This window comes from Camponotus vicinus, unplaced genomic scaffold (assembly GCF_025532165.1).
Source record: "Camponotus vicinus isolate PSW18456_S1 unplaced genomic scaffold, iyCamVici1.0 SCAF_5, whole genome shotgun sequence".
Lineage (NCBI taxonomy): Eukaryota > Metazoa > Arthropoda > Insecta > Hymenoptera > Formicidae > Camponotus > Camponotus vicinus.
This window is the reverse complement of record NW_028141977.1, coordinates 9,446,259-9,466,202: the sequence shown is the minus strand read 5'-3', so window position 1 is coordinate 9,466,202 and position 19,944 is coordinate 9,446,259. Positions and strand designations below refer to the sequence as shown.

Below are 19,944 nucleotides of genomic sequence, written 5' to 3'. Positions count from 1 at the left end.
CTCCGTTATTATTATTTTTAATTTTAATTTTGTTTATTTTTTAACGACTTCTTGAACATTGAAAAGGATCTTGAAAAGATCGAAACGTACGTATGTATTTTTATATCTAACTGATTATTAATATATTATGTCTTACTTACAATTAGAGTCTTATATTATTACTTCTATTTTTTACGCTCTAACATCCTGCGCCACGGTTTTCTAGCCTTTCTTTTTTATTACGTTTTCTTATTCACTAATTAATAATGTATGTCACATGAACCTTTTCTTTAAAAATTTGTATAATTTTCAAATTTTTATGATCTTTTCTACAATATACATTTTTTGTACATATCTCCTCTCTTTTATATAAATATTATTTCCCTGAAAACGACCCTCTTTTCAACGAATTATTTAACCGGCGATCGTCAGACCCGGCCAGTCTGACAATCTGTCCGATAATCGTTCGTCCTGCGAGGAAAAAATGCGAATGACCCATATTCTTTTCGTCGTTCTCGCCAGCTTGACACTCGGGATATCGAACGATTAATTACGAAATTCAGAGACACGTACCTCGTAAATCTCGTCGACGGATTTACCGGCGGCCGTTGCTCCCCGTGATTGCCGCTCGCCGGTGCCGGTGGTGGATGCGAGACGTCGAATACCCCGTGCGAAGTCCCCGGTAGATTCACTGCTCCTCGACTCGGCTCTCGTCGTGCGAGCAGCGCGCAGCAGCCGGCATCTCCTCTGTCGTCGAGATCGTCGTCGTCACGAACACCGCCGGTCGCGCCCTGATGGTCGTCGTCGTCGTCGTCGTCGTCGCTCCTGTCACGCGCACACTACACACTAGCAGCATCGGGCACGAGCATGCGGCCATCGCGCAACGACGGCGCGCAGTCAACGAACCCGCATTTCTTTTCGCCCGAACTTTTGTTTTCCCTTTTTTTTTTTCTTTCCTTCGCTCGTGGGCGCGAGAGAGAACGACAGAAAGAGAGGGAGAGGGAGAACCTCGCGCACCGTCTTCGCTTATATATCCGCGGATCTCCCGACACACGCGGTTCCTCGCGCGCGCGCGCGCGCACACGTACACGCGGATACGGATGTATAGGTGTATCCCGGTGTAGCCGCTTTACACACCAGGAACAACCGACCCTCCCGGTGTCACTGGCTTCTTCTCTTCTTTTTCCTCTGCCTCCACCTCTGCCTTTGCCTCCTACTCCTCCTTTTCCTCCTCCTCCTCCTCCTCCTCCTTCTGGTGCTCCTCTTCGGCTGCGCGCTGTCGTCTCTATCGCGCGCGCGCGCGTCCGCGCATACTCGCGCACCTGTAAGGTTCTATATATCGCGCGCGAGCGCGCACTCGCGACGTCCGGCGTACGGGTGTGATGTCCGCGTATGTGTATGTGTGTGTGTGTGTTAGGGCGCCGAGTACACACGGGCCGGCGCACGCGCGCGTTTCACGTTTCTCCTCGCTTTCGCACGTGCATGTACGAAGGGAGAGAAGGAAAGAAAGAGAGATACCCTTCCCTCTCGTTGCTCTCGCGACGGCGGCGGCGCGCAATCGTTCACTGACCCGCTCTCACCAACACAGGCTCTCGCGCACGCACCACCCGTGCACGCGCGCACACACACACGCACCCCGCGCGCGCGCGCGCGCCCGATTCGATTTTCCGATACAATCTTTCCCGTCGGGAGAAACAAGAGCAGACTCTTGTCGAGAGGCGCGTTCTGTGTTTGGTGTCGTCGTATAACTGTCGAGATGCGCTCGCGGCGAGTCTCTCGTTCTTGCGATGCGCGAGATAAAATAAACAACGAGAGAGATAGCAGCTCGGGTGTCGATTGAGAAAAAGAAAACGTATACCTCGTCTCTTTCTTTCCTCCTTCTATTTTCAGGCCGCGGAGCGTGGATTTTCGCGAACGGTAAAGCCCGATAGCACGCACGTAAATGTCTCTCTCAGACGACAACAGGTCGACGGGCGACGGCGGGCACTCGGTCGGGATAATGACAATCGTGCACGTTATTATCACCGCGCGAGGCAGAAGAGGCGACAGCGCCGTAATAACTTGCACCTGTCGCAAGAGCGTGAAGTTGCCGCTGCAAGTTGTCCACGTCCAGTCCACTAGTTTCCTGCACTCTGCGCTCCTTCTCCTGCTCTTTCATAAACATCCCCGCCCTCCGCTGGCTAGTTAATGGCATATTAGCCTCTCGGGCGGAATCGCGGACCGCTTGTCATCGGATTCTCCCGCGAGACTGTCAAAACAGACCGAAGCTCTAACGTTGTCGACCCTCTCGTTTACTCCCCGCTATCCGTTATTACACTCTTTTTAATGATTTTTTACAGCTCATCATCGCGCGACATTCGAAATATCGTTTTCCGCGGATCACTTTGCGTTGTTTTCCAAGCGAACTTTTCCTCGTGATATGAATTTTCGCGTCCCTCGAGATTATTCTCTATGCTCGTTCTCGATTTTTCAAGTTCGGCGGTCTTCGCATCGATCTCGTATCCTTCTAAATCCGACCAAGAGAAACGTCAATTCTTGTCTTAATCTAATCTAATTTCGCACATTCTTGCAAAATGTCCGTTAGGTAAAGATAAGACCGCGATTCACGTCGGCCGGTTGTATATTACTGTCGCATCGATCAGCCGTTCCTTACGTTCTCGTTTCGATATCTCGCGGCAAGACTCGGTTCTCGCGCGCACGAGATCGCGACACGACGCCCGCGACGGTCGGATGAAGACTGAGTCAGACGCTAGTCGTTGTACTCCATGTATCGGCCCGAACGTATCCCCTCCCTTCCCACGCTCGCCGCTTTTCTCCACTTCCCACCACCACACGTGCTGCCGCTCTTTTTGCCGCTCTCGCGGCTACTATCGGCTCGTGTCAAACTTCAAATCCTCTCTCAGACTCATTTTTTACGCGCGTGTTTACAATCTTGCTACGAATTTACGGAAAAATCGAAAACGCTTGTCGCGCGAGAAATGATTCCAAGCCAAGCCCAGAATGCGAGCAAATTTTTCAAGGGTTTTTTTAGAGTTTATTTTGCAAAAATATTGATGAAAGGTTCCTTAGAGAGGAAATGTTAACAAAGAATTCATTTTCATTAAAAAAAAGGAAAGATAATAGTTTGCTGGAGCTGCGTCGAGTCATTCTGTATTATTGTAAGTGGATTAGATAAAGGAAAAAGCGGCTTATATAGAATTTACAACACTAATATACAGTGCAATATTTAATATCATAAAGTAACTTTAAAATTGTGTCAATTTTTTTTGCAATATACATCTTACATACATTATATATTTTAATCGCACAATATACAAAATATCGTACATGATATCAGAATGTATGTTTATGCCCATTTCCATCTCTCCCCGAAGCAACCAGTTATGGCAGTACGTTTTACATTCATGAATGACAAAGCGGTACAAAAGCAGAAGCTAGATATAGTATTTTATTGACGATCGCGTCAAGTAACGGGTCAAAAGTTCGCGTCCTGTTGCACTATGGATGCGCTAAGAATCGTGTACGTTGTGTTACATTGTTGTCAGTTTCTCCTAAACGATCTTCGTTGATTTAATCTAAATCGCCATTTTATTCATCCACATAAAGAGAAAAGAGTGACAAGAGTGGTTTATTTATATACATTATTTATGTTTACAAAATCAATATCTAATTGACGTTTGTATTTTGCCCGAAATTTGCATTTTCGGATTTATATTTAATATATACGCGTCTCTTACCGGAACAATAAAAATAAACAATATACATATTCTACTTCGTCTTTTTTGTAACTTTTATACTCATTTGTAATATGTAATTATAATCTAACTATTTAACATATAATATATATTTTTCTTTTCAAATATAAATTTGAAAATTCAGGAAATTATATATACACTTGGACAGAGAATATACTTCTGACTTAATATAATAAGTTTTTAATTTTTAGAGAAAAATTCAAATATTAAGTGACCTAATAATTGATTAATTTTGCCTATTCTATAAACATATTATTACTAATATTATTTAAATCTCTAACATTTCCGGACGACAGAAACAATTTCTATTGTTACAATCTTAAAACGAAAATTTTTCCAAACTTTATATCCAAAAAATTACTTTGTATAAATATATTTTGTATAAAAAATAATATTGATGAAATATATTGATTGTAAATATTCTTTAGTTTTTACAAATATTAAATAAATTGAATCTTATAATTAATATAAGATATAACTGGAATTTCTTGATTTATCACATAATTTTTTAAGGATATCTCGTTATTATATATCATTATATAACGTTACTTGTTTAATATTTATAATATATTTATCTTTTCTAATATATTATATTGCAATAATAAAAAATATTCCGCAAAATTAATGAAAACAAAAGTTTTAGAATAATATTAAATTGTTAATGGTTTATTTTTATATATATTTCTAAACAATATGGAAATCACTGCATAATTGATACTTGAATAAATTAATGATTATAAATATTAATCAGAACTGTAAATAATATTAATCAGTATAATGTTAATCAGAACTATAATAATCTTCTTTATTGTAACCCATTTCTCGGTCCTCCTGGGATATTAATTCGATGATTGCGCTATAACATAATAAATACATATAAATTCAAATGCACATAACAATTATAATTAACGCTTATTTGCGCAAAATAATGTAAATAAATGCAGATTTACTTTAATATTTGTCCTTCAAATGATGACCAAAGTACTGTTGCTGGATGCGTAATCTTATATTCCAATAAGCAATTTAGAGCGTGTTGAAGTTCCTATATAAAGAAATTATATCAAAATTATTTTCGTTTTCAAAGAACATGTATATATATATATACCTGTATCACTTCCGCAGTTTGTGATTCACAAATAATATTTTCAGACAAGGTAAAATTATTAATTATGTATTTTCCTTTTTCTTGTTCTGAAATATAAAATAGGTATTATCAATATGCACAATTAACATATTAATAATTAATATCCAAATAGAAATAGGCATACTTATTGATATATTCGGTCCAGTAAACAATAAAATTGGAATACTGATACAAGTAGTATCATGTAAATATATAGCGCTGGAACGTTGCTTCGTAAAATATGTTAAATACTGACTAGGGAAGTTAGAAGCTTTGCAATTTACGCTTGACGGATGCGTACGTACACTTCCATCTTCCGGTGTCCAGCTAAGTATTCCATTTTTACTAGCTCTTCTAAAAGATACAAAAAAGAATACAATTTTTTAAATAAAAATATATTAAAAAATATATATTTTTTATAAAAATATCTGTTATACATTAAGCTTAATATTATTCTATTTAATTTCAATAAAATGTTAATATTATTGTATATAATCTTAATAAAATGATTGTAATTAAAATCAGAGTACACAGTAATTCAAATTATCAAAATTTCCAAAAATCAAAACAGATTAAGAGTTGAAATAAATTTGTACCTTACAACAGCAATATTAGGATATAATCCGGCACAAACAATGGTTTTTATTAACGCTACATTGTTTGAATTTCTATTAGCGTTTCTATCGCCCGGATTATCGCTATTCAAAAATTTCATTTCATATAAATATTGTGCGAATTGAATTTTCATTTCGGAGAGAAGTTTCAATGTATTGAAAGAGAGAAAGTATTCTCGACAAAATTGGCCAGCATTTCCTCTTCGGCGCGCAACTTCAAATCTTCTTAGAGCTTCCGCGAGAGCAATATGATCACTATATTCTCCCATACTGAGTTCTAACTTCTTTTTATTAGCTTCTTCCTCTTTTCCCAACGGGCAATAGAAAGCATCTTTAAATGTGAGACTAGCAGCAATAGCAAATATTGGTTCAACGCAGGAGAAGAGTGCCGCCCAGAGAATCATTTTTCCTAATAAAATAATTTTTATTATATATATACAGTGTAATAAGAGTTTTGAACAAGGTTTTTGTAGCAAAAATAAAATTACCTGTTCTAGGATCAAGTGGCAAGTGTGCCAAATGATAACCCAAAGGAGTTAAATGCTCTTCTTCATCTAGAGCATTAAGTGTTCTAAGTAAATTTAGAGACAGATCGATGGCTTTTAGATCTGGTGGATCCATGACACTAGCTAGGAACTCTTTAGCTTTTCCTAATTGTAAGATTTTTATTTGCAAAATCACCTCTTCTAAGCGCGTTCTTAACATTTCTGGCAATGGATATTGATCAAATGTTATTTCTCGAGCTTTACTGTACATATGATAACATTCTCCACTTTTAACCCTATAAGAAACACATTAATTAATTACACACATTAGTTAATTTTACAAATATGAAAATTTAATAATACACATTATTTTTGTTTGAATTTAAAACTATAAAATATAGAAAATAAAACGCACCTGCCGGCCCTACCGCGTCTTTGTTTGGCATTAGCTAAAGATACCCATTCAGGATTTAAAGTTTGAATGTTATGTACTATATCAAATCTTCCAAGCTTTGTTTTTCCACAATCTATTACATATACTACATCTTCTATAGTTATTGATGTCTCAGCAATGGAAGTTGCAATGATTATTTTACGAATATCATCAGGAGGTTCTTTAAATATAAGTTTCTGATCAATTGTCGGCATGCGTGAATGAAGAGGATAAATAATGTACTTGTCTATAAAAAAGAGAGAGAGAATTCTTACATTACACATATAAAATATATGCATTACTTTCACTATAATTTTCAATTATTTTTTATCATGATGCTATTGAAAATATACATTACAGATAGTATCAATGGCTAGAATTAAACAATGACATAATTAATTATTAAAGAAAATAGAAAAACTTGATTCAATTTCAAAAATCAATTAAATTTATGATTTGATCGGAATATTAAATATTAAATCAAAGCTCCCTTCAAGAATTTAGTATACATTGTAACATACATGTAAAACATATGCTAAGTATTCATACACATAATGTTGGATTATATAAATATAAATACTTACTAGGTGGATAACATCCAGACTCTAACATCATTCTATTTAATTGTGATATATCCATCATGCCAGGTAGAAAAATAAGAATAGCTCCAGGCTGTTTATTATTACAGATATACCTAACTAATTTTTCTATAAGTTCTAATGAAAGATTTTCACTATTTGGATTCCGTAATTGATACAAAACATGTTCTGCATATTTCACCTAATTAAATGTAAATCACATTATAATAATTTCCATTATATTATCACAATTCTTTTTTAAATCACTTCTGATATTTATGTATACAAAATATATATCCTATTTCACATATACATAAACACACGCACATACATAGTAATATAAAATATTCTAATAATACAAGCAATATAAAATATTCATATATTTACTTCAGCTCTTAGTTGTTGAATGTAAGGTTGTATTATATCAAGAAATTCTTCTTCCTTATGTACTTTCTCTTTGTATCTTTCTCTTTGTGGCTTTCCATTTTTTCTGTAAACTGTAGATTCAGGGAATCTAAATCTATAAATTGAAGAAATATTAAATATTTATATACACATTTTTAAAAAATTCTCTAATATATATGAGTTACCAAGATTAATTAAAAATGTAATTGACAAAAATCTTTATCAAATATGTTAATGTTACATCAATACCTACTGTATAAGTGACAAGACATCTTCTAAATAAAATTCTTGGACTGGATAGGTGAATCCTGGTATATGTATCATTGGACATTCATTATAATATTTTGAAAAACGTTCAGAATTTAACGTTGCACTCATCAAGAGAATTTTTAAATCCGTTCTCTAAAAGAAATAAATTTATAGGTTTTATAATATTTCTATATAGCAATATTTTTCATATAATATATGACACTATGTAAAATTTTTTCATAGTTTGATACTTAAATATAAATAAAATAAATTTACATAGAATAAAATAAAACATTAATAAAATATTGACATATAGATACTTAAACTTACTTTTGGAATAACTTGTTTTAATAATGTAATAATGAAATCACTTTCTGTGGTACGTTCATGAATTTCATCTAATATCACATGAGAGAAATTTTTTAATGCTGGATCAGTCTTCATAATTTGTAATAATATACCAGTTGTGCAAAATAATATACTTCCTTGCTCACGCGTTGGAATTCTATAGATAAAAAAAATGAATAGATGACTTAGAAATTTTATATCTTTTTTATAACATATAAAAAATATACATTTTTCTCTCATATAAACATACTTTTCAAGTCGTATCTGATAGCCTACAGATTTCCCAAGTTTTTCCGTTCTTTCTGCAGCTACACGTTCCGCAACAGAAATAGCTGAAATTCTCCTAGGCTGTGTGCAAATTATTCGAGTAATACTACCATTTTCAGCTTCTAATTGATCATCCAATATAAATTGTGCTATTTGTGTAGTTTTGCCACATCCTAAAATTTCAAAGAACAATTATTATTAATAATTTAATTGTCAATCAGAATAGAAAATTTAAATGAAACTCAGCAAATATTAAATGCCCACAAATCAAAAGTTTTTTTACTTTTTATTTTTAGTTGTACACTACACTCATTCAAATGCAGATAAAGGTTCACAAAAAAACATTCTATTTTATATTAGTAAATAATTTTTGCAACTTACCAGTTTCTCCGCTAATGACAATAACTTGATTATCTTTAATCAATTGTAATATTTCTGATTTCTTATGATACACTGGTAACTTTTGTCGAAATTTTAACATATTCAAATAATTATCTTGAATTTGCTTATCTTTATATTCATTTAATAATATTCTGTCCATATCGCTATTTCTCTGCAATTTTGATTCCATACTCATAGCCTTTACAAGATTGTGCTCTATATTACCATTTATAATTTCTAAAAACTTTCTTTTAAATTGAGAATCATGAATATGCTGGTACTTGTCATCATATTCAGAGTTACATCTTTCGTCAAAAATTGAACTGTAAAAGCTCTTAGAATTATTTAAAATAGTTTTAATTTTTTGTTCTATGTGTGGTGATAATCTAAGAGTTGGAGGCTGTTTCTTCGTTTTCTCTCTATTTAAATTTCTATAAAATAATCCTATTTCCTTTCCTTTAAGTCCAGGAGGATGTCTTTGCTTTTGTGTATAAGGTCTTCCATAACCAGATGCAGATGATTGCATTTGTTCTAAAAAAATTTCAAAATGTTTCAGAAACATTTTATTGTCTTTTAAGAATATCAATATTCTAAAGCAAAAACAATAACAGTTGTTATGTAGTTGAAACATTATTGATATTCTAAGTAAAAATCTTTAATAGTAATAAAATATAAATATTAGAAAATTTTAAATATAAAGATACTGAGATATAATACATAACGACACTGAGATATAAAACTTAAAAACCTTACTTAGAATTTAATTATATAGTACAATATTTAATATTCAAAATCAATAAAACTAAAAACAAAACATTTAAATTTTAAAAATATAAGTGAAGAAAGTATCACAGATCTGAGATATAATAAAAAATAGATATCTTGTTAACGTAACAAACAGATAACATTAATCAAAATTACTAACAGGAAAATATCCTTAGTAATATCAAGAAATTATTCAATTTTACAAAAATAGATAGTACTCTTTGAGAAATAAGATTGAACATTAATGGAGGATATGTAATCTAATAAGCTATTTGACGAAGATTCAATTAGAATCATTTATATCAAAATGACCTAGATCATTCTTAATATCAAGAGATTTTTATTATAAGAATTTGATTTTGATTATAAGAATTTATAAACAAACATGAAAATATATAATAATATACATATAAATATATAACAAAAACCAATCTTGCTTGCTGTTTATTTCTTATACTATTTCTCCAAAAATATATATAGTAGATATTCAACGCATATTAAAAATTAAGAGATATATATTTGAAGCACATTTGTATCATCAAAAACAAACAAAACAATATAATAATATAATAATGTTCATTATGATAGCAATTCTACCTTCTCTATTAAATCGTCCAAAGGAATTTGGTATTCCTCTGGGACTGTATCGGTGCGACATTTTTGCGAATAAAAAAAAATTATGGTATGTCTCATCAATCAGATGATATTTTTTTCTCATATACTATTGATTCACTTTTGTTTTCTTTACAACGCTCTAATTACAGATAATTCAATCATCAATGGAGTAGTCTGAAAACATCGCCGCATTCCTTACATCGTTTGTTGCGACATCTATTGAGCCGTAATCACACTACGGATTACGGGCTAGGTTGCTGAAATTGACCAATCAGAATAAAGCAATTTGTCGCCCGGCTACTTTGATTGGTCAGTTCCAACCGTAACCCAGAGAGAAGACTGAGAGATGTCATGGCCTGTTTTTAGGTGATCCCTGAAAGCGATACTCCCTCTATGGACATTGAAAACGTGGACATGAACTACAAAGCCAATGTCCACGAATGTTCTCAGAGGGTAACATATATGTCTCTCTGATAATATAAATAATATAAATAAAAATATAAATAATTGAATTAATAATAATTTATTATATTATAAAAATATTAGTATGTTATTTATTATATTATAAAAATATTAGTATGTTCTCTCTTTCCACGCTATTATTTATTTGTGTTCTTTTTCTTCTCAACATCATTTATTTATTTTTTATTTATTTATTTATTTATTTAGCTCGCTCTAAGTCAGTCTTCTAAAATGCAAAACTAAATATTATAGAATTTGAAAATAAAATAATAGAATAAATTTAAGTAATTAGCATAACGAAAGGTTCCGTGATAAGTTATTTAATAAATAATCAATTTGAATTAATTAATGAAAATACTTCTGAAATGAAAATACACGGTGTTCGACTTTGGCAATACAAAAAATAAACAGTAGCGCGCTATGTTAAAGCTTTAATATTAGAATTAACTATATTTCGACCAATGTTTTAATTTTCTCAATCCTTGTTATTAAACAATATACAATTTAATCGAAAATCGATTAAATGATAGAAATCCAAAATATTAAATAATTACTTCCATTTTGCGATTTTTACGGATAAAAAAAAATAATAATTATTATAACATTTAGAGTCACAAATATATTTCATCCGTGTTACTTTATCGTTCTACTTGACAATCTAAATGTAATTTGGATTGTGAGAGAACACGAAGTAAATCAATCGAATTATAGATGCAAATAATTAGCATAATGAAAGGATAAATTGTTTAATAAATAATCAATTTTAATCAATAAATTAAAATACTTCATTAATTTAATATTCCGCGTTAATGTACATTTTATATATATTTTATTTAATATATAAAATATTTTGGCAACGAATTATTGATAACACGGTGTTCGACTTTGGCAATATAAAATATAAACAGTAGCGCGCTATGTTTCGGCTTTGTCATCATTCGCACGGTGACTCTCGAGTAATAAGGTAGTGGTGAGAAACGTTTCGTATTGTATTGTAATTTTTTTATTAAACACACACAATTACGATTAGTATCAAAACATAATTTACTTTAAATATTAATATAAATAAATTAATTAAAAATTAATTCACGACATGAAACTGTATCGCAACTATAAATCTTTATCGAATCGCAATCATTCATTAACGTGATCAAAAATTGAAACAAAATAATTAATATAACACATTAGAGAAAATATTAGACAATAACATATGAAATTATATAAATGAGATACAGATAGCATTGTAATATCTGCATGTCGATTGTGAAACGATTTATATAATTTCATATGTTATTGTCTAATATTTTCTAACGAGTAATATAGTGATACGCCGTTAAATTTCTTTTTTAGATACGATCGCGATTAACATCGGAAAATTATTTATTATAACAATATAATTAATTAACTTTTATAAATAACACATAATTAATATCTATATACATACCGCAACGAAAATTCTCGAATCGCATATTTCGTAATTTATTCATTTAATTAATTATAATAAGAATCATATATATATAGTAACAGAAATCTAAAATAATAAATTATTATTTCGATATGAAATCGATTTTTACGAGCAGAAATTATTTCTTTAATATTTATAGATATTTATAGAGTCGAATATAATATGTTTGCGACGTTTTATTGTTTTATTTTTCAATCATTGAAATATAATTCGGATTATAAGGACGCACAGTAAAATAATTGAATCGTGGATCTAAACAATTAATATAATGTAAGCCTCCATGATACATCATACAATCTTTTAATAAATAATCATATAATTAAAAAATCTATATAATCTAAAGTACTTCTATATACTTTAATATATTCCATATGTATATGTATATATATATATACATGTGTGTGTGTGTGTGTGTGTGTGTGTGTGTGTGTTAAAGTACGTAAAATATTTCGATGACGAACAAGACAATAACACCGACCTTGGCGGCGTAAACAATAGCGCGCTAATGTTTATATGCCATAGTCTTGAAAAATGTTTCGATAAAAAAATAATAATAACACGGTCTTTCGGACTAATTTTCTCGGCTCTATTATTATTCGCGCGACGACACTCAAAGAGTAAAGTAGTAGTACAAGGCGCTCCGTTAAATCCTTTTCTAGACGCGATCGCGATCAATATCGACAAATTATTTGCTGTATCAAAATACGTAAAATATAATATAATATAATATAATATAATATAATATAATATAATATAATATAAATATGTATTGTTTACGCCAAGATCGGTATTATTGTCTGTTCGTCATCGAAATATTTTACGTACTTTAACATATTTATATTATATTATATTATATTATAAAATATAATATAATATAATATAATACAATATATTTCGATATGACGAACGGACAATAACACGGTGTTCGGCCTTGACGATGTAAACAATAGCGCGCTAGTCATACGGTCTTGGTATCATTCACACGGCAACACTCGAGCAGTAAAGATCGTAGTGCGAAATACGTCGTATATTCTTAAATTAATTATTAATTAAACAATTATTGTATCATGACTTTCAATTTTATTAAACTTTTGATCCTATAATTCGTATTAATATACATGTATTGCATATATATATATATATACAGGGTGAGTCAAAAGTTTGTTTTAAAAATTTGTGAGCGTGTTCCTGGATAAAAAGGAAGAACAAGTGTTCGTATGAACATATGGTCGCAAATGCTTTGTTGTCGAGATAATGGACATAAATCAGCACACCCTCAGAAAGGATTTCTAATAACAAGACAAAAAATATTCTTGACACATTTAATCCGGTCACAATCTTATGTAGTATAAAAATGAAACAATTTTAAAACTAAAACAATAATTCTTATTCTTCTCTCTCGAATTAAATAAGAATGTCTTTATAATCTGGAAACAAGAATAATATAAAGAAATCTAAGCTATATATTCTTGCACTTAGAATAATTTGATATTAGCGCCATTTAATAAATAAGAATATATTCTTAATTTGCGACTTCTACGCCGCAACTCGATTTTCGTGTGCGCGACATGTTTCTTCATTTACCGCTATGCGGCGACACCACTCTTAATTTTTCTCGTACTCAATATTTACCATGAAATGTATATAAAGGACTTGTATTAACATAAGATCTAAAGTATATTTTTCTCCTTTAGCAGTGATGCGGAAGAGAGGACGCCTGCTCACACACAGGTTCTCTATGTGCATTTGAGCCGCGCATCCTCTTTCTGACATCACTGTTTATCAATTTAATTTCAAGTTGAATTTAAAATAATTTATTTAATAATCTGGATTCCTTGTTGGGATTCAGAATATTAAACAGATTATTTCAAATTAGGCGGAAAAAACTTTTAGACCAATAATTAAATTTATTTGACTTCAGCAAAATTTATTAATTCCAAAAAAATATTTTTCTCTGTGTATTAAGAATATATCTCTTTAGAAGATCCTCTTAACTTAAGAGTATCCTCTTAGCGCTTATTTTAGTGGTATATATTCTAAAGATAAGTGGCATATTCTTAAGTTAAGAATACAATTTTTTCGCAGTAGTTGCGTGAAACCGATATGCATCTGTCGTCTTTTGTAGATAGTATCAGGATCATTTTATTCTAGATTTAAGAATTTTCTATTTAAGATTAAAATATTCTTTTTTTAATAAAAAATATGATTGGCGCTATATCGATCCTATTTTATGATAGATTGAAGTGTAATAGCATTAAATTTAGAAATCTTTTCTGTGGGTGCAGTATCAAATAATGCTTTATTTGAACGTTTACAATTTTGTTATTGTTGTTTGTTTTTTTTTTATTTTTTTTGTTTTATCTCGACAACAAAGCATTTGCGACCATATGTTCATATGAACATTTGTTCTTCCTTTTTATCCAGGAACACGCTCACAAATTTTTAAAACATACTTTTGACTCACCCTGTATATATATATATATATATATATATATCAATAATGAAAACAACATTTGTAATGAATTAGTATTTAATTTGATTTCATAAAAACGTCGAGCGAATCGTACTTCTCTATCCCTTATACACTATATTAAAGTGCGTCTCTCGTAATTATTCCGTGATCGGGAGTGCCGTGCAAAGTGTTTCGCAATCGTTTCTACATATGACTAAATATTATAATTAATTGTTTGTTCGCGAGTGAACATGAGTACTGTGAAGGTGCAAGCAAAGGATGAAAAAAGGAGAAGGATATCTGGAAAAGTATCGGACAGCCAGAGAACAGTGAGAGAGCCTGAAGCAGCCAGAGAGATATGCGGTGAGTAATTTATAAAAATTATTTATTATTTATATTGTTGCGTCCCTGCGTCTCGTTCCTGCGGATGTATACGCCATCCGTTATTCTGTCGGGAAGTACGTCGATGGAAGAAGATCGTCTCCGCGCGCGTTGTTAAGAGGTTGTTTAACATCAACGACGGTCAGTTGAGTCTGAGCCCAGCTGTCAAGCTGAGCGATCGCGCGTTAAAATCTGTGTTTCGTTTTACGAATTATCTGAGTTCTTGTATGTTTCTCGTGGTTCTATGTTTCGTGGTTCTTGTGTTTCAAAGAACCGTATTATTATTTTCGAGTGCGCGAGTGCGAGCGTGTGCCGATCAATTGTGTCGCGCGCGTTCGATACATATCGTTCCGCGGACGCAACAATATATTAATTTGAAAATAGACATATTGCTTATTATTTTTTCATTTTCTCAATGGTATATATAATTCGCTCTAAAAATCACGTAATATAATGCATGTATAAAATATTTCAGGTTTTATTTTAACACATTTAAAGTATCTATAATAAAGCATTTATAATATTTTTGTTATTAATTAATATTTTTTTATATAAATATTTTAATATTTTATAAAATATTTTTAAAATAATATAATTATTTAAATATTTCATATATGAAAATTAACATACTCTCTTTATATAATTATATTTTTCAAAAATTTATAATAAAGAAACATTTTTTTGCTAGTTTTACATTTAAAGTAATAATATCAGAGATAAATCTCTCTTAAAAGATAAAAAAATTGATTGCGCGTATATAATAATTAGTTTTACAAAATAAATTATTTTGAGTTTTATAAAGAATAGATTTATAAGAATATTAATTGATTATATTTGATTTTAATTTTTGACATATTGATTTAAAAATAGAAGTGTGTGACAAGAATTAAAATTAATAATAATTTGAATTGTATTTAGATTGTTAAAAAGTTGAATGATAAAACATCGAATAAAATACAATTTAATCTTTAAGTATCGTTAAAGAAATAATTATTCTTATAAAAATCACAATAAAATAAATTATCGTTTTATTGCCAAGTGTTAACTGTTAAATGCAACAGAAAAATTAATGCTTGATACTTTTTTATTATCATATAAAACGATAATAATTATATTGCGTGTGCGCACGTTGTGTTGCGATTATTATAAAAATTACACGGATTGTAATTAAATATTACTATTACTGTCAATTTATTTATTTGTCATGTATATTCGTAAAATTTAAATCGAGATTTTTTTTCTCATTTAATCATTGAGTAATATCAAAACTTAGTTTATCTTTTCCCGATAATATTTCTTTTAGAAAACCTTAGAAAATACATTAAAATTCCGGGTACTCTTTCTTAATTGAAAGACATAATCGATAAATTTATTAGTGATTCTTTTGATTGCGATAGATTATATCAGCTATATACGCCAATCTAAAAATTTCTAATAAATTTTACATTGTACGCATTTCTGATATTTTCGTGTAATATAATAAAATATTCTATGTATATATTCTATATAACAATTTATTATGTATATCAAGTTATTATGAAAATTATAACAAAACTATGTGTAAAAGTTATTTATAACACTCACAATAGAGAAAAAATCTTGAATAAAAGTCTCGAAAAATGGAAAATATATCTTGCAATATCTTCATTTTTCGAAAAATTAGCTTACTCTCCGAACTTTCCTTTCTCTTTCTTTCCATATATGTATATAATATTATTGTAAGTCCAAGCGTGTGTGTTATAATGCTCTCATGCAACATCAAATTATCCGTATTATTGAAAATATTTGAATAAATTCGAATATATATTTATTTGATGTTGATAGCATCATCAATTTATAAATTATATTATAATTATACTACATATTTTGCTTCGCATATTGTCGAATATTTTTCTAAACACGATTACGATTAGTATCGAAACATGATTTGATATAATTATTAATAATTAAAAATTAATTAACTTATAATAAACGACATGAAACTGTATCGCAACGATAAATCTTTATCGCATCGCAATCATTAATTACTGCGAATAAAAATTGAAACAGGGGATACATAAAAGGGGATAAAAGAATTAATTTTGTTATGATCTTTCGATTATTAATGCTTATTATAATAATTTTCTTAACGATATCTATTAGAATTAAATAAATTTCAACCAATGTTTTAAATTTTCTTAATCGGCAATAACTCATAGAAGATTTCAACGACGAATTATAACAATAACGTAGTATAAGTCGAACTTGGCGATATAAACAGTACCGCGGTATTATCAAATTCTTTCTTTACATAGTCGACCCTGGCGATATAAACAGTACCGCGGTAATGTTCTTGACTTACGATCATTCGCTCAGTGGCTCTTGAGCAGTGAAGTAGTGATGTGAGACGTTTCATATATTATCAAATTTTTTCTCTAAACACAATTGCAAGTGCAACGAGGAACTTTTCGTGAATAAGTGTAAGTGCAACGAGGATTAAAGTGCCACGAGAAAAGAGCGAAGGAAGCAAAAGAAAAAAGGAGGTTTTGGAAGTGGATGGATCAATAAGATATGATGTAAGTCATTAATATACATTATTTATCACATTCATTATTTATTATATTGTTGCGTCCCCGCGTCCCGTCCCGCTAAATGTATTCCTCACCCGTTGAATTCTTTCGAAGAAGATCGTTTTCGCGCGTGTTGTCAAGATATTGTTATAAACAACGACTGTCAGAGAGTCTAAGCCCAGCTGTTAAGTTGTGCGGACGCGCGTCTATTTGTGATCCGTTTTACGATTATTCTGAATTCTTGTATGTTACTCGCGATTTATTAAAATTCTTGTGCACCTTAAATCGCGTTATTATTTACGAGTGCACGAGCGTCAGCGTATGCCGATTGTGTCGCGCGCGTTCGATATATATCGCGTTCGATATATACCGCGTTCCGCAGACGCAACAATATATAAATTATTTATCAATAATATATATATTCAAAATATACATATTTCTCGTTTCGTTTTATTTTTTTGATTGTGATTTAATAGTGATTTTAAATTGTAACATATATAAAACATATACTTATAAAAAATATTCCATTTTATTTTAAAATAATTAAAACATTTATAAAATTTTTTATTAATTAATATTTTCAGATACTTTTATGTTTTGTAAAACATTTCAAATTAATATATTTATTTAAATATTTCATATATAAAAAAATAGAATTTCTTTTATTTATCATATTTTTAAAAGTTTATATCTAAGAAATATAAATTATTTTGTAATTACGCAGTTTATAATATTAAAATATATCTATTTAAAAGTAAAAATGTAAAAATTAATTGCGCGCAATAATTAGGTTTAAAATCAATTATTTTGAACATTGCTTTGTATAATAGATGTTCTCTTATCCTTTATATTTTTATTTATCGTTTATATTTACAAATTTAAATTTATGTACTATATTACAAAATAAATTTCAAATTATTATATTATATATAAAATTATATATAATATAACCCTCCCATGGGGTACACCTTGTCGCGGTGGGAGGGCTTAGTACTTGGATGGTGCCTTGAGGTTTATCTTAAATTTTTCTATTTATGATAAATCTTAAGGTGCCTGAATGGGAAGCTAAGTACCCTTTCGCGTCGTCGGTGCCATCAATGTGCCGCGGACGGCAAGTGCTTCATTACCGCGTTTTCGCGTTGTAGTATTCTCGCGTCGTCGCGTTTTCGCGGAACTTTTGGACTTTTCATATAAAATCCCAATTTCATTTATTGTCACGAGTCTCTACTTCCGATGCCAACTAACTGGGATGTTTCGAGTTTGCACACGTTGCTATGCAACGTACACTCTTGCTTCGTGCTTCGTCAAGTGATTCAGCCCGAATTAGTTAGAACTCGATCGATTGCTCGGAATGGTCGTCAATGGGTCCCTTCTCTTTGCTCGTCTACAGCCACACGCACTGCGTGTGTTAACCCTGTCGAGGAGTCGAGTGGATTCCCCTAGGCACGATTTTCGCTCGGTAAAAGGGGTTGCCTCCCCATTTTCTAAATTGCTGAAAGTTAGCATTTAAAAAATGTGGGTATCCTCTTCTTTTGCCGTCTACTAGCCTGGTGTAGCATATAGCAACCGCGAGAGGCATAATATGTCCGGGCGGAGCACCTGAAATCGTGCTTAGCGGGTCCAGGTTCGATACGAGATAGGATAATTATGCGCGAAAAAGAGCTGGTGAACTTCATTTTCCTCTATTTCCGTCAATCGTTTCGTCTTCTTTCCGGTTTGGGCTTAGTCCTTGCTCGTTGTATCGTTGCAATCCCGATCGGTTGGCTCGAAGTTGATTCTCGTAAGTGAAATGGGATTTTCGCTCGTACCGAAACCGGGAGTGCCGTCTAATGTATAGGTATACATATTAAGTATATACATCGCGCGATCAAATATAAAATTTTTAATACAAGTTCTTATACAAAATTATCGTTTTAACAAAAGATTTTTATCGCTGTCCCTCTCATCAGATAATATTCCTAAATATTGCTAATTAAATATACAGAATTATCGAATAAGAGTGTGAAGATTCGATGTGATAAGTCAACGATTAAATATTAGCTTCACAAAATTTAACGATCACCTTCGATATTATAGAATCACGAGTTAATTATTATGAATTTATTAATTTGTTTTTTCAGTTATATTTGTATTTACGAATTTCGCATTGGAAAATATTCATAAATAAATTAATAAATTACGGTTGCGAAATCACCGTGTTTATCCCGCGTTCTTTTCTCATTCTTAGACGAAATTATCGTTTTAATAAAAGAGTTATCGTTGTTCCTTCCGTTAAATAAACGTTAATAAAAGTTGCGTGGCTCGTACCGCCGAGGAGTCGAAACGATTTTCATCATGGAGAATTATTTCTCACCGGTTCTTGTGAGATCCATTCGCGACGTCTAGTTCGATGCCCTGTTAAAAATTGGGAATTTTTACTGTAAGATTGGAATTAATCCCAGATTTTCCTGGCAATTTCCGAAAGCAATGATTTTGGTAGTAATTCGAGGACTTCTTTAACGTCGAATTAATTTAAATAGTATATATTTAGATGAGAGAAATGTATCTTTTTTTTTCTTCATTAAAAATGTTCTATCATTATTAGAATTGGTATTATTATTGTCTATATATATAATGCCAGAAGAATTTAATAGTAGAT

At 31.1% G+C, this 19,944-nt stretch overlaps 2 protein-coding genes across 2 annotated transcripts in view; both read right to left on the bottom strand.

Annotated features, from left to right (window-relative positions):
- Positions 1-2,710, bottom strand: part of E23 (ABC transporter G family member E23) — a 125,029-nt gene extending 122,319 nt beyond the window's left edge. Inside the window, exon 1 of the mRNA XM_083098958.1 lies at positions 553-2,710. The gene's annotated coding sequence lies outside the window, so the exon portion shown is untranslated. The remainder of the gene's footprint in view (positions 1-552) is intronic.
- A 482-nt stretch (positions 2,711-3,192) lies between these two features.
- Positions 3,193-10,162, bottom strand: LOC145971374 (ATP-dependent DNA/RNA helicase DHX36). Its single transcript, XM_083098957.1, has 14 exons — positions 9,980-10,162; positions 8,618-9,148; positions 8,220-8,409; positions 7,952-8,126; positions 7,626-7,774; positions 7,355-7,487; positions 6,974-7,169; positions 6,372-6,636; positions 5,960-6,252; positions 5,454-5,880; positions 5,003-5,211; positions 4,840-4,925; positions 4,685-4,776; positions 3,193-4,590 (listed from the first exon to the last, which is right to left on the bottom strand). Exons 1-14 carry the CDS (start codon positions 10,098-10,100, stop codon positions 4,515-4,517), a joined length of 2,943 nt encoding a protein of 980 aa, XP_082955083.1. The 5' UTR covers positions 10,101-10,162; the 3' UTR covers positions 3,193-4,514.
- Between the last annotated feature and the right edge of the window lie 9,782 nt (positions 10,163-19,944).